At 42.6% G+C, this 14,866-nt stretch overlaps 1 protein-coding gene and 1 pseudogene across 2 annotated transcripts in view; one reads left to right on the plus strand and one right to left on the minus strand.

Annotated features, from left to right (window-relative positions):
• Positions 1–14,324, minus strand: part of APPBP2 (amyloid beta precursor protein binding protein 2) — an 81,694-nt gene extending 67,370 nt beyond the window's left edge. Inside the window, exon 1 of one of the 2 annotated variants that reach the window (XM_003278467.3) lies at positions 13,880–14,324. In XM_003278467.3, coding sequence (XP_003278515.1) covers positions 13,880–14,017 — 138 coding nt within the window. In that variant the 5' untranslated portion in view covers positions 14,018–14,324. The remainder of the gene's footprint in view (positions 1–13,879) is intronic. The other variant, XM_030828144.1, reaches the window with a different exon arrangement.
• LOC105739052 lies at positions 1,360–11,093 on the plus strand (annotated as a pseudogene).
• Positions 14,325–14,866: the final 542 nt, after the last annotated feature.

Raw genomic sequence — 14,866 nt, forward strand, 5'->3', positions numbered from 1 at the left:
AAGCCGAGATGAGAGGATTGCTTGAGACCAGGAGTTTGAGACCAGCCTGGGCAATGTAGTGAGACCCTCATCTCCACAAAAAATAAAAAATTAGCCAGACGTGGTAGTACATACCTGTAGTCCCAACTACTTGGGTGGCTGAGGTGGAAGGATCACTTGAGCCCTGAAGGTCGAGGCTGCAGTGAGTCATGATTATACCACTGCACTCCAGCCTGGACAACACAGCAAAATCCTGTCTCAAAACAAATAATTTTAAAAAGTAAAAAACTCATCTGATGTTGGGCGTGGTGGGTCACACCTGTAATCCCAGCACTCTGGGAGGCCAAGGTGGGAGGACTGCTTGAGCCCAGGAGTTTAAGGCCAGCCTGGACAACGTAGGGAGACCCCCATCGCTACAAAAAATAAAAAAATTAGCCAAGCATGGTGGCATGTGCCCCAGGTACTTGGGAGGCTGAGGTGGGAGGTTTGCCTGAGCCTGGGAGGTTGAGGCTGCAGTGAGCCATAATTGCTCCACTACACCAGAGCCTGGGCGACAAAGTGAGATCCTGTTTCTGGGGGAAAAAAAATCATCTGAAATGTACTCTGAAAAAAATTATATTAGAATACTGATATTCCTTTTCTTTGTACTTTATACCTTACATTTAATGTCCTTTATCTGTTGCTTCATTAAAGTGTCATTTCAGATAATATTCAAATAAAAGGGCAACCCTTTACTAAAACTTACATATGCTGTCCATTTATGATGGTGGTGTCACTAGGTCAATCATCAATGAAACAAGAAATTAAGAGTTTTTTCCCCCCAATGGTTAAAAGAATGAACTTATGTGTATTTACCCAGATGCTCCAACTCTATACCTCACTTTATAGGTCAATGGCATAATTTTCAAGATAGTATGATTTTGTTAGTGGTAGGAGATGTTACCACAGCACAAATGGAAGTTCAAAACAAAAATCTAGTTAGATGTAAGGCCTAGCCAGCAATAACCAGTCATACATAACACAATATATACCAGCAATCTCTATATTTGGGATAAGTTTCTCAGCTTCTCTTCTTGAAGCTTCACTATCAATATGTGGTGAAAATCAGAAGTGTTTCCATGAGACAGAAGGAGAGGGCAGTATAGCTATAAGAAAACACTTTCTGCTGGGCGCGGTGGCTCACGCCTGTAATCCCAGGACTTTGGGAGGCCGAGGTGGGTGGATCATGAGGTTAGGAGATCGAGACCATCTGGCCAACATGGTGAAACCCCGTCTCTACTAAAAATACAAAAATTAGCTGGGCTTGGGTGTTGACATCCTGCCCCTGACGCCGTGCAGCGCCTAAAGCCCAGCGAGCTCGGAAGGTGTCCAGAAGAATTTCAGTTTTTGCTACAGTAACCTCATCAGCCTGCCAAGACAGCAATGCAAGCGGCCAAGAGGGCAAGCATTCAACTTCCACCTGAAGTAAATCAGATATTATATATAAGAAATTTGCCATACACAATCACAGCTGCATCAATGTATATTTGGGAAATATGGAACTATTCATCAAATCAGAGTGGAGAACACACCTGAAACTAGAGGAACGGCTTATGTGGTCTATGAAGACATTTTTGTTGCCAAGAATGCTTGTGATCACCTATCGGGATTCAATTTTTGTGACAGATAACTTGTAGTTTTGTACTATAATGCCAACAGGGCATTTCAGAAGACGGACACAAAGAAGGAGGAACAGCTGAAGCTTCTCATGGAGAAATATGGTTGTCAAGATAGATCCACCAAAATCAATGTTTTCTACATTTTTATTTTGAGGGCGGGTGCGGTGGCTCACATCTGTAATCCCAGCACTTTGAGAGGCCGAAGCGGGAGGATCAGCTGAGGTCAGGAGTTCGAGACCAGCCTGGCTAACATGGTGAAACCCCATTTCTACTAAAAATACAAAAAATTAGCCGGGCATGGTAGGAGGCGCCTGTAATCCCAGCTACTCGGGAGGCTGAGGTGGGAGAATCGCTTGAACCTGGGAAGCAGAGGTTGCAGATGCCACTGCACTCCAGCTTGGGCAAGAAGAGTGAAACTCCGTCTCAGAAAAAAAAAAAAAAAAAAAAAATAGAGCATATATGTACAAAGTAAAAAGCAACTGCAATCCTACCCCTTGAGTAAACACCATTAAAATTTTGTTGTGTTCCCCTATATTCTTCTTTCAATGCAAACACATAAATATACATATTTTCCCCACATTAAAAAAAAAAACACACACACACACAGCCAGGCATGGTGGCTCACACCATTATAATCCCAACACTTTGGAAGGCTGTGGCAGGAAGATCACTTGAACCCAGGAGTTCAACACCAGCCTGAACAACACGGCAAAACCTTATCTCTACAAAAAATACAAAAAGTAGCTGAGCATGCAGTACACACCTGTAAGTCCCAGCTACTAGGGAGGATCACTTGGGCCTAGGAGGTAGAGGTCGTAGTAAGTGGTGATTGCACCACTGCATTCCAGCCTGGGTAACAGAGCAAGACCCTGTCTCAAAACAAACAAAAAAAAAACCCACAGTGGAGGCTAGGCAAGGTGGCTCATACCTATAATGCCAGCACTTTAGGAAGCCAAGGCAGGAAGACCGCCTAACGCCAGGAACTCAAGACCAGCCTGGGCAACAGAGCCAGATCCCGTTTCTACCAAAAAAACCAAAAACAAAACACACACATAAGATGATTCTATTCACACTACTTTGTAACAAACTTTTTATTCTCCCTACTTGCTCTATGTTCTGGCATCTCTACTCCAGTACATATAGAATACTCGTTCTTTATAAATGCACTATGATATTCCATTCCTGATTAGCATATGGTTGTTTTCAATTTTTGCCATCATAAACAACGGTGTTTATGAACAAACACTGAATATCCTCTAATAGGATTTTCCACACATTCAACAAGTATTCCTGCAGGAAAAATTCCTTAAATTGTATTGTTGGTTAAAAGGTATGAGTGATTTGAATTTTTAAAGCATGACGATCTGATAGGTGAAGGCTGATGTCATTTTAAAACTTTTTTTTTTTTAATTTTTTATTTGAGACAGGGTCTCACTCTGTCGCCTAGGCTGGGGTGCAGCAGTGCAATCTCAGCTCATTGCAACTGCCACCTCCCAGGTTCAAGTGATTCTTCTGCCTTAGCCTCCCAAGTAGCTGGGATTACAGGTACCCGCCACCATGCCCAGCTAATTTTTGTATGTTTAGTAGAGATGGGGTTTCACTATGTTGTCCAGGCTGGTGTCGAATTCCTGACCTCAAGTAATCCACCCACCTCGGCCTCCCAAAGTGCTGGGATTACAGGCATGAACTACTGCGCCTGGCCTATTTTAATTTTTTTTTTTTTTTTGAGACAGAGTCTCACCCTGTCACCCAGGATGGAGTGCAGTGGCGCGATCTTGGCTCACTGCAACCTCCATCTCCCAGGTTCAAGCAGATCTCCTGCCTCAGCCTTTCAAGTAGCTGGGATTACAGGCACCAGCCACCATGCCTGGCTAATTTTTGTACTTTTAGTAGACCCGGGGTTTCACCATGTTGGCAAGCCTGGTCTCGAACTCCTGAACTCAAGCCATCCACCCACCCTGGCCTTCCAAAGTGCTGGGATTACAGGCATGAGCCACCACGCCCAGCCCATTTTAACATTTTTAAATCAAAGTATAACACGCATACAGAAGAGCGAACAACTCATATTTTAAATGTGAAGCTTGATAAATTTTTCACTTGTAACCAGCATTCAGATAATAAAAAAAGTATAACCAGAATCTCAGAAGCCTCCCCTCACATCTCTCCCTGCCTCGCCACTCCTGTCCAAGAATAGCGTCTCCCAACTTCCAACAACTAAATTTTGCCTGTTTTGAACTTCATATAAATGGGATCATATATTATACATCCAGTTTCCAAACTGTGCACCAAGGTGCCCTGAGGCACTGCAAGATATTCTTAATTTGAGAGAAACAACATTCAACATCTGCAATGCACTATACCAACTACTAGACTGGTATACTACATTGCTTTCAATGACATCTTTATGAAGCTGTGTTTTCAGTGGTTGCTGTGATAAAAAGAGTAATATGCAAAAGTCAATATGGAACATCAGATGAAGCTGGGCGCGGTGGCTCACGCCTGTAATCCCAACACTCTGGGAGGCCGAGACAGGCAGATCACTTGAGGTCAGGTGTTGGAGACCAGCCTGGCCAACATGGTGAAAACCCGTCTCTACCAAAAATATAAAAAATTACCCAGGTGTGGTGGTGCACACCTGTAATCCCAGCTACTGGGGAGGCTGAGGCAGCACTGCTTGAACCCAGAAGGCAGAGGTTGCAGTGAGCAGAGATCATGCCACTGCACTCCTGCCTCGGCAAAAGAGTGAGACTCCCTCTCAAAAAAAAAAAAAAAAAAAAAAAAAAAAAAAAAAAAAAGATGAGAGTGGTGGTATCCAATCTGATTCCAAGGTTTGAGATGCTGTACAGTGCCCAACAAACAAACATCCCATCAGTTAATGTGGTTGTCTAAGAATGAAAGTTTTTTTCTTTCAATTTTTGTGCATTTTAAAAAACAGATCTTAAGTTGTTAGGACATAAATAATACGAAGTTTTTTTGGATCTAACTACTTAATAAACAGAACTGTCAGGTATTTCTTTTGGCCTGGGGTTGCCATGAACCAAGGGTTATAAAGGGAGAAAGTTTAGGAACCTCTGGTATATATTCCTGTGACTGGTTTATTTCACTAATTATCATTTGCAAAATTCATTCATATTATTTCAAGTAGCTGCTGTTCATTCATTTTCATTGTGTAATATTCTACTACATGACTATCCCACTACTTATTAATATTCTTCTATTGATGGGTATTTGGACAGTTTCCACCTTTGGGCTATTATGAATAGCAGTGCTATGAACATTCACAAGTGTATATATCTTGAAGTAGCATTACTGGATTACAGGGTATGTTTATTATGATCAGTTTTAGTAGATAATGCTACTTTTCCAAAACGGCATATCAACTTATATTCCCATTAACAATGTATGAAGAGTTTTTTATTTCTCCATATCCTTGCTAACATTTTCACTGAGTCACTGTGATGGGTATACAGTAAAACAGTACTTCTCTGAAGACAAAATAAGGTTGAGTTTCTTTCTAAATGTTTGGCCTTTTGAAAATTCTCTTTTGGGATGCCTATTCAAATTCTCTTCAAAAAACAAACAAACGAAAAAAAAACTGAGTATTTTTCTCACTGTGTCGCCCAGTCTGGAGTGCAATGGCGCAATCTCAGCTCGCTGCAGCCTCCGTTTCCTGGGTTCAAGCAATTCTCCTGCCTCAGACTCCCAAATAGCTGGGATTACAAGTGCCTGTCACCATGCCTGGCTAATTTTTTTATTTTTAGTGGAGATGGGGTTTCACCATGTTGGCCAGGCTGGTCTTGAACTCCTGACCTCAGGTGATCCACCTGCCTTGGCCTCCCAAAGTGCTGGGATTACAGGCGTGAGCCACCATGCTCGGCCTTTTCTCTGCTATTAACGTACAGTTCTTTAGGTGTACAATGAGTCCTTTGTCAGATACAGGTACTGCAAATATCTTCTCCCACTCTGTGGCTTGACTCTTCACTTGCTTAATGATATCTTTTGATGAGATGTTCTTGATCTTAATATAGCACCAATTTATCACACTTCCTTTATATTTAACCACTTTGAGATCCAAATTAATCTTTGCTGACATAAAGAAAATTCTTTTCTAAAAAACTTTTTTCATATTTAGGTCAGCAATTTATCTGGAAATGACTTTTGTGTGTGGTGTGAGGTAAAGTCAAGATACTTTCTTCCCTGATACAGAAATTAATTAACCAATACCATTACTTTGACTTTCCCTATCATAGTGCTGTGTCACTTTTATCATAATACAAGTGATAGTATATGTGTCAGTCTGTTTCCGGACTGTCCATTTCGATCCATTGGTCTGTTTGTCAATCCATGTGCCAATATCATATTACCTTAATTGTTATAGCCAGGTAACAAGTTGAATTCCTCCAGATTTTCTTTCTTCATCATCATGATTACCTTGCATCTGGCTTCATCTTGCATTTGAATTTGTATTTCGGTTGAGTATCTTTTAATGTTCATTGGCCATTCATATTTCCTCTTCTGTAAGCTGGTTTTTGGGACATGAATTAGTTGCCTTAGCTGCCTTTTTCAAACTGATTAGCATTAGATCTTTCTGTATTAGAAAACATGCCCTTCATCTGTCAAATGCTGTCATCTGCATAGTGTTTTTTTAAAGTGTGCTTACAATTTCCTTTTTTTTTTTTTTTTTTTTTGAGACAGTCTCATTCTCAGTGCAGTAGCATGATCTTGGCTCACTGCAACCTCCGCATCCTGGGCTCAAGCAATTCTCCCAAGTAACTGGCACTACAGGTGTATGTCACCATGCCTAGCTAATTTTTTATTGTTTTTGGTAGAGACACCATTTTGCCATGTTACCCAGGCTAGTCTTGAACTCTTAGGCTTAAGCAATCTGCCTGCCTTGGCCTCTCAAAGTGCTGGGATTATAGGCATGAGCTATCATGCCCAGCTTTTTGTGTGTGTGTGTGTGTGTGTGTGTGTGTGTGTGTGTGGTGGTGTGAGAGAGAGAGAGAGAGAGAGAGGGTCTCACTCTGGAGGTTCAGAGTGCAGTGTCATGATAACCACTCACTGCAGCCTTGAATCTCCCAGGCCCAAGCGATCCTCCTGAGTAGCTGGGACCGCAGGCATGTGCCACGATGCCTGGCTAATTTTTAATTTTTTTGTAGAGACAGGGTCTCCCTATGTTGCCCAGGTAGGTCTAGAACTCTTAGGCTCAAGCCATCCTCCCACCTTGGCCTCCCAAAGTTCTCAGATTACAAGAGTGAGACACTGCTCCCTGCTCTACTTTTTAATGCATTCCAACACATCAATCTCTTTTTTTTCCTTCTGGGCTTTGGTTTCATTCCTAGAAATGCCTTCTTCATGCCAAGATGGCATTACAGTGTTGGCAAGATAAGACAAGAGGTAAAGATAGATTTTTAAATTATTTTTATATTACTTTTTTTCTTTTCCCTTTGAGACAAGTTCTCACTGTGTTGCCCAGGCTAGTGTGCAGTGGCACAATCACAGCTCACTGAGTGGCCTCGACTTGCCAAGCTTCAAATGATCCTTCCACCTCAGCCTCCCAAGCAACTGGGACCACAGGCATGCACCACCATGCCTGAATAAATTTTTTTTTTTTTTTTCTGGTAAAGACAGTGTCTCCCTATGTTGCCCAGGCTGGTCTCAAACTCTTGGGCTCAAGCAATCCTCCCGCCTTGGTCTCCCAAAGTGCTGGGATTACACGCATGAGCCACTGCTCCTGGCCACTTATTTTTATAGTGTTTGACATTTTCATAATTTGTACATTACCTTAAAAATATTTTTTTAGGCTAGGCACAGTGACTCACACCTGTAATCCCAGCACTTTGCAGGGCTGAGGTGGGAAGACTGCTTGAGGCTAAGGTTCAAAACCAGCTTGGGCAACACAGTGAGATACGGTCGGTCTCTACAAAAAAAAAAAATTTTAAGGTTTTTTTTGTTGTTATCTCCTACAGGAAGGAGAAAATTTTTTTTTTAATTAACCAGGTGTGGTGGCATGCATCTGTAGTCCTAGCTACAAGGGACGATGAGGCAGGAGGATCACTTGGGGCCAAGAGTCCAAGGATGCAGTGAGATATGATTATGCCACTGTACTACAGCCTGGGAGACAGAGGGAGGCCTTGTCTCTTAAAAAAGAAAGAAAAACAATTTCTTTAAAGAAGAAATTTTGGTCATTTCCCATTGCAGAATATTGACCCAATAATTTATTCTGATACTTTTATAATTTTAGTAGCCAAATTTAATTTTTTTTCTTTTTTGAGACAAGGTCTCACCCTGTCACCCAGGCTGGAGTACAGTGATGCAATGACAGCTCACTGCAACCTCAGCCTCCCCTCAAGCAATCCTCCTGCCTCAGCCTCCTGAGTAGCTGAGACTATAGGCACGCAACACCACACATGGCTAATTCTTTCTTTGTTCTAGAGATGGGATCTCACTATGTTGCCCAGGCTGGTCTCAAACTCCTGGACTCAAAAAAAATCCTCCCACCATGGCCCCAAAGTGCTGAGATTACAGACATGAGCTACCATGCCTGGCCATCAGTGAATTTTTTTAAATTCTCAGAAAACTGAATGTTAGTTCAGGCTGTATGTAGCTATACAACTGAAATACACAGAGAAAAAGAAAAAATTAACTCTGATCCTAAATCAGAACCTAATTAGTATGGTTTTCAGCATGGTATTTATTTTTATTTTGTTTTTTCTTTTCAGCATAATACTTTAATTTTTAAAAAAATCATTAAGGAGGCTGGGCGCAGTGGCTCACTCCTGTAATCCCAGCACTTTGAGAGGCTCAGGCAGGCGGATCACCTGCGGTCAGGAGTTCAAGACCAGCCTGGCCAACATGGTAAAACCCCATCTCTACTAAAAATACAAAAATTAGCTGGATGTGGTGGCAGGCGCCTGTAATTCCAGCTACTTGGGAGGCTGAGGCAGGAGAATCACTTGAACCTGGGAGGCAGAGGATGCAGTGAGCCGAGATTGTGCCTATGCACTCCAGCCCAGGCAACAGAACAAGACTCTGTTTAAAAAAAAAAAAAAAAAAAATTAAGATTGTGAAAACAATACATAGAACACATTGCTGAAACACTTCACCCAGACAAAGTTTAACTCTATGGCACACTTTGTATTTGGAAAAAGCACAAAATAGACCTTCAATAGTTAAAATAAAAAGATCATAAACTTCATTTTTTTAAAGAGATGGAGTCTCACTACATTGCCCAGGCCAGCCTTGAACTCCTGGACTCAAGAGACCCTCCCGGCTCAGCCTCCCAAACTGTTGGGATTACAGATGTGAGCTACCACGCCTGGCCATAAACTTCATTCTTTAGAATAAGAACACAGCCCTGTCTCTATTTCCTTTCACTCTGTATAGAGTTCTAGAATTTTCTTTTAAGAGATAATCGTGTTGCCCAGGCTGGAGTGCAGTATTCACAGGCACGACCGCAGCTAGCACACTACAACCTCCAACTTCTGGGCTCAAACCATCTTCCTGCCTCAGATTCCTGTGTAGCTAGGATGGGACTACAGGCATATATCACTCCATCTGCCTTACAATTCTTTCACTTCATCTTACCCGCTTTTATACCAAAATGGTTGCACGCCCTTGGAGAGAAAACTTTCAGAATCCAAGCATTACGATCACATGCCACATAAAGTTTCAGTCAACAACCAACTGCAAACAAAAAGGTGGCCCCAGAAGATTATAATAGAGCTGAAAAGTTCCTATTGCCTAGTGACATTGTAGTCCAATTACTTTATTTTTTAACATTAATTTAGAGTAGTCTAAGTATACACTGTTTATAACATCTACAGTAGTGTACAGTGATGTCTTAGGCTTTCACATTCACTCACCACTCACTCACTGACTTACCAGAGCAACTTCCAGTCCTAAAAGCTCCATTCACGGTAAGTGCCCTATACAGATGTACCATTTCTTATCTTTTATACTGTACCTTTTCTATGTTTAGATGAAGCTTGCCCAATGCACAGCCAGCGGGCTGCATGTGGCCCAGGTCAGCTTTGAGTTACACTTTTTTTTTCTTTTTGTGAAGAATGGGGTCTCGCTTTATTGCCCAGGCAGGTCTCGAACTCCTGAGTTCAAGCTATCCTCCCATTTCTGTCTCCCTAAGAGCTGGGATTACAGGCATGAGCCATCGCACCTGGCCCCCAGGACAGCTTTGAATGAGACCCGAAAGAAATTCGTTAACTTAAAACATTATGAGATTTTTTTTTTCCTCAGCTTATCAGCTATCGTTAGTGTATTTTATGTGTGGCCCAAGACGATTTATCTTCTTCCAATGTGGCTCAGGGAAGCCAAAAGATTGGACGCCCCTGGTTTAGATACACGAGCACTCACTATTGTGTTACAACTGCCTACGGTACTCAGTAAAGTAACATGCTATATGAGTTTGTAGCCTAAGAGCAATAGGCTATCCCATATAACCTAGGTGTGTAGTAGACTATACCATCTAGGCTTGTGTAAATATACTCTCTGATGTTCCCACAAGCATGAAATTGCCTAACAATGCATTTCTCAGAACATATCCCCGTCATTAAGCAACACATGTCTGTATTGTGTAGGGTTCTGATTTTTATTGAACTGTCTATTCTTTTACTTATTTTTAGTCATCTTCCCTTCTCATACACCTCAGTAGACATTCCCAACTTCTGTTTAGACTTCCTATATAAAAGCTACCACTCCTATCACTTACCCTCAGCAAATGAACTCACCTCCTAATTCGTGACAATCATTCTTACAAACCTACCTATATTAACGACTTGCTTTGTTTTGAGAAAGGATCTCCCTCTGTTGCCCAGGCTGGAGTGCAGTGGCACATTCACAGCTCACTGCAGGCTCTGACCTCCTGATCTCAAGCAATCCTCTCACCTCAGCCTCCCGAGTAGCTGGGATGACAGGCATGCACCACCATGCCTGGATAATTTTTTCTACTTTTTGTAGAGAAGGGGTCTCACTATGTTGCCCAGGCTGGTCTCGAACTCCTGTGCTCATGCAATCCGCCTGCTTCAGCTTCCCAAAGTGTTGGAATTATGGGTGTGAGCCCTGCACCTTTACATCTTTAATTCTTTTGTTCCGATCTTAGAAGAAGAGTTCTTTCCCCAACTCCAATATAAGGATAATACCTTAATTTATGCACGGTGAAGGAGGAAAGACCAAAAACAGGCAAGACTCATCAACTCATGTTCCTGCTGAGGGACCTTGCTCCGTAACTTATTTCCCACCACACTTGGATACTCAACCTCACTCTCTCGGTTTCCGCCACTCAGCCAACAAATATATTCTAATGTCTTCCATTCTTTTTAAAAAAAGAAAACAAAAAACATTTCATATTTTACCCTTTCTATGCTCTCCCTTCCCTGCTTAGGGAGCAGTCAACATTCCTACTTCTTTACCTTCCACTCATTTCATAACCCCATCTCCTAATGCTTTACGATTGTGCCTTTATCTGAAGCTATTACAAAAATTAACACAGTCATACTGTACTACACCAAACAAGCAGAATGGGGAAATTTATGATTCCACAAATACTACAATTTTGTCTATGACTATGCCTACTGATGGTAATTTGGACTGCAAGAGAGCTGTAATTACGAGATTCTCCTTGGCTTTAAAGTGCAGAAAATTGGAAATTGTAAACAGTAAGCTTCCTAAAATTTTCACAAGCTGGGCGGGAGGTATCTTAGATTTATGTGTGCACTTATATTGCTTTAAAAAGTTTTTCCAGCCTGGGCAATATATCAAGACCTCATCTATACTAAAAATTAAAAAAAAAAAATTAGCTAGGCATGGGTGGCATGCACCTGTAGTTCCAGCTGCTCAGGAGGCTGAGATGGAAAGATTGCTTAAGCCCAGGGGTTCAAGGTTGCAGTGAGCTATGATCACGACCGCCCTCCAGCCTGGGCAACAGAGCAAGATCCTGTCTCCACAAAAAAAGTTTCTTATATGTATATGCTAATAGTGTTTAAAAGGAAGAAAAGCCAGGTGCGGTGGCATATGCCTGTAGTCTCAGCTACTCAGTAGGCTGAGGCAGGAGGATAGCTTGAGCCCAGGAGTTCAAGACCAGCTTGGGCAAAACAGCGAGACCCCATCTCTATTTTTTTTTTAATTTTAATAAAAAGAATAATTTCTTCTTATATCTCCATTAAAGACTAAAATAGAGTCCAGGGACTGACTTTCACTCCACTCCTATAGAAGCTAATAAAAAAATTAGTGTTATAATATCTTTCATTAAAATAACCTACTATCTTAAGATAGACATCTAAGGAAAAGAGCAAGGAACTCAGGAACTAAATATCAGGTTTGAGACCTTAATTAAACTACTTAACTTTCTCACCAATAAAGCAGGGTTATACTGTACTCCACTTCACAGTTTAATTCTGAAGATTAAACAAGATAACACTGAAAAGCACTTAACATAGTTACAGGCACATGTTTAACACTTCCCTCATCTTAGCACAGTGCCATACTCCCAATAAGCATACAACTATTAAGAAGTAAAAGTTTACCAAAAAGGAGCAATATTAAAACTGTGTGAATTATGTGAAACAGAAATTCTGACAAAAGCACCATCTATTCATATTAATAATCTTCAAATGAAAAGTTTCAATTACAAGTGAAAGTTACTAGAAGATATTCAAGCATTTTGAACGAATTCAACTAGTAAATACACTTGGATTACATTCCCAATGATTTCCTCTGAGAGATTACATATGAGGTACAAGATTACATATGATTTAATAAAATGGACAGAGAGCACACACAAAGCTGCAGTTTCCCAGGCTGAGAAAGACAAATCTAATTTGTCCTTCCTGGGGAGGAATGTATCTTAAGTGAACAAAATTTCCTTAGAATACACAAAAGTAAATCAATGTATCAAAGGGATTAGGAATAAAGGGAGCTTTTTCTCGAAATCCAAAATAATAATACGCATGACCTAAATGAATCTTCTCCAAATATTTAAGGGGGAACCCCACTTTAATTGTTAGAATTGGTGCAAAGCAGCTGGATTTAGTAGAATGCAGCCCATCAACTGCTAACTCTGAAAAAAAAGAAAAAATTCTAGGGGTGGAGAAAGCAGGCAATCTTCCCAATAAAACTGCCATAAAACACCGTACATACATAAGAACATAAACATCTGTTAAAATATCAGTTTACACTGTTCCAGCCAACTTACAGATCAAGAGGAAGTATTTAAGGTCTAAAAAATAAATTACATTCTACTTCTAATCACATTTTGCATGGGTGGCTACTGGACACTAGGAGTTATCGACGCGGATTCAAGACAAGGAGGACTGAATAATAAATCCAGTGTTCACATTCAAATGTGGGGGAGAGAAAAAGGCAGGCTCTGAGTCCATAAAGTTCTCCACACTCTGAAAACACTGCAAAAATAGTCCACATCTAAGGACACTTACCCTTGAAACTCCTTGGAGAGTGGCTTGGGAGACTTGCTGTTCAGATTTTTGAGGGGGAGTGATTTAAGAATGCTGCAAGATTGCAACTTTCAAACACAGGAACATAATCTAAAGTATTTTTTTCTTTCAGTAAAGATCTCTCCCTGTCCTCTTCAAACAGTTGATCAGCACTCCCATTTTCACAAAATCCCTAAATCAAGTACAGAGCCCCTCCTCTCCCACAAAAAAATCAAAGCTTTAAAGAATATGCAAATAAAACACAGATTATTTCCAATAATCCCTAACTCCTTCGCAATTGAGAAAAGAAAGGAGAAACGAAGAAACACGAAGCAAAAACCCCAAAACACCCGGGGAAGGAAGGCGGCGAGATGAGAAAGTAGGAAGGGGTGGTGGGAGGAGCACGGAAAAAAGTCCAGCTGATGCTGACACTTAATTGGAAGGAGAGGATGGAAAATATCCTGAAGATACGGGCTAGAAGGAAAGGACTAGGTGGGACAGGTGCGCGATAGAGGAAGTCCACGCAAAAGGCCTACCCAAGAGGGCCACTGTGTGGAACGAACACCAACAGGGGGCAAGACTCCTCAGGAAGATTATTTCAAGGCCCCAAAGCTTAAGAGACAGGGCACAGAGAGACGCGGTGCTTCTCCACTGGCAATGCAGACACCGCACCAGACGTTTCGAGAGGCAAGCCTGCTGCGAAGGGTGAGGGGTTAACTGCAGGGGTTCGCAGACGTGGAAGGGGGTGCGGCCCCGGGGCTGCTGGAGGAGAGCAGAGAGCAGGCCCACGGCGCATACCTTGTAGTAAACATCAAACTGGATGTTCTCGGGCAAGGAGCGGATGTCTCGGCGGGAGCGGATGTAGTTGTCCACCACAGCGGAGATGGCGGTGTTATAGAGAGTCTCCGGGATCCACTCTAGTTCCACGGCCGCCATCTTCCTTCCCTCCTCCTCCTCCGCCTCCTCCGCCTCCTCCTCCCGAAGGCCCCCGCCTCCCTCCGTAGCGAACCCCTCTGCGGCCCCGGAGGATTCGGAGGGGCGGTGGCAGCCACGCGGGCGCACGGCAGAACGCAGGGCCGCCCTGCCTCCTCCGGGGGCAAACTGAGGGACGGCGGCAGCGGACGCAGGCCCGAATAAAAAGTGGGACGGAGAACAACGGCCAGCCAGGCCAAAGCGTCGCAAACCCGGTTTGAGAGGAACCCGGGTTCCGTCCCAGCGCCGATCTCTGCAGGGGCGGGGCTGCGTGTGCGGCGTCATGACGTAAGCGCACGCCGACGCGCCGGAGGGGAGGAATGCGGCAGGAGGAAAACTTAGGAAGAGCTGGTTGCACCCCACGGAGAGCGTCGCTTCCAAGCGGCCCCGGAGTGGAGCGGAGTGGATAGGGGTAGACTTTTCACACGGGGACAAATTATTACAGGATATCTGCACCACCCCCTTTCCGAGTCACTCGGGCGCATCGGTTACTTCAGCAGGTTCTCTGCATCATGGACCCTTTTGAGGCTCAGGTAAAAGTTTGGATCCTCTCCCTACAAACGAGCAAAATTATCTGTACATTGAAAATTATGCATTGAGAAAATTCACATTACGCTAGAAACCCTTAGACTGCAGTTCCTAACCCAAGTTAAGAACCCGCGGTCCAGGAACTAGGGGTAACGATAGAAGAGAGACTTGTTTTTCTTTGTATAACCATTTGCACCGTTGTAACTTTTTGACCATGTTTCTTTATCCAAATGAAATTTCCGAAAAAAGAAAACTCCTGCCCCAGAACTTCGTAGGAAAACTAGC

This window comes from Nomascus leucogenys, chromosome 14 (assembly GCF_006542625.1).
Source record: "Nomascus leucogenys isolate Asia chromosome 14, Asia_NLE_v1, whole genome shotgun sequence".
Taxonomy (NCBI): Eukaryota; Metazoa; Chordata; class Mammalia; order Primates; family Hylobatidae; genus Nomascus; species Nomascus leucogenys.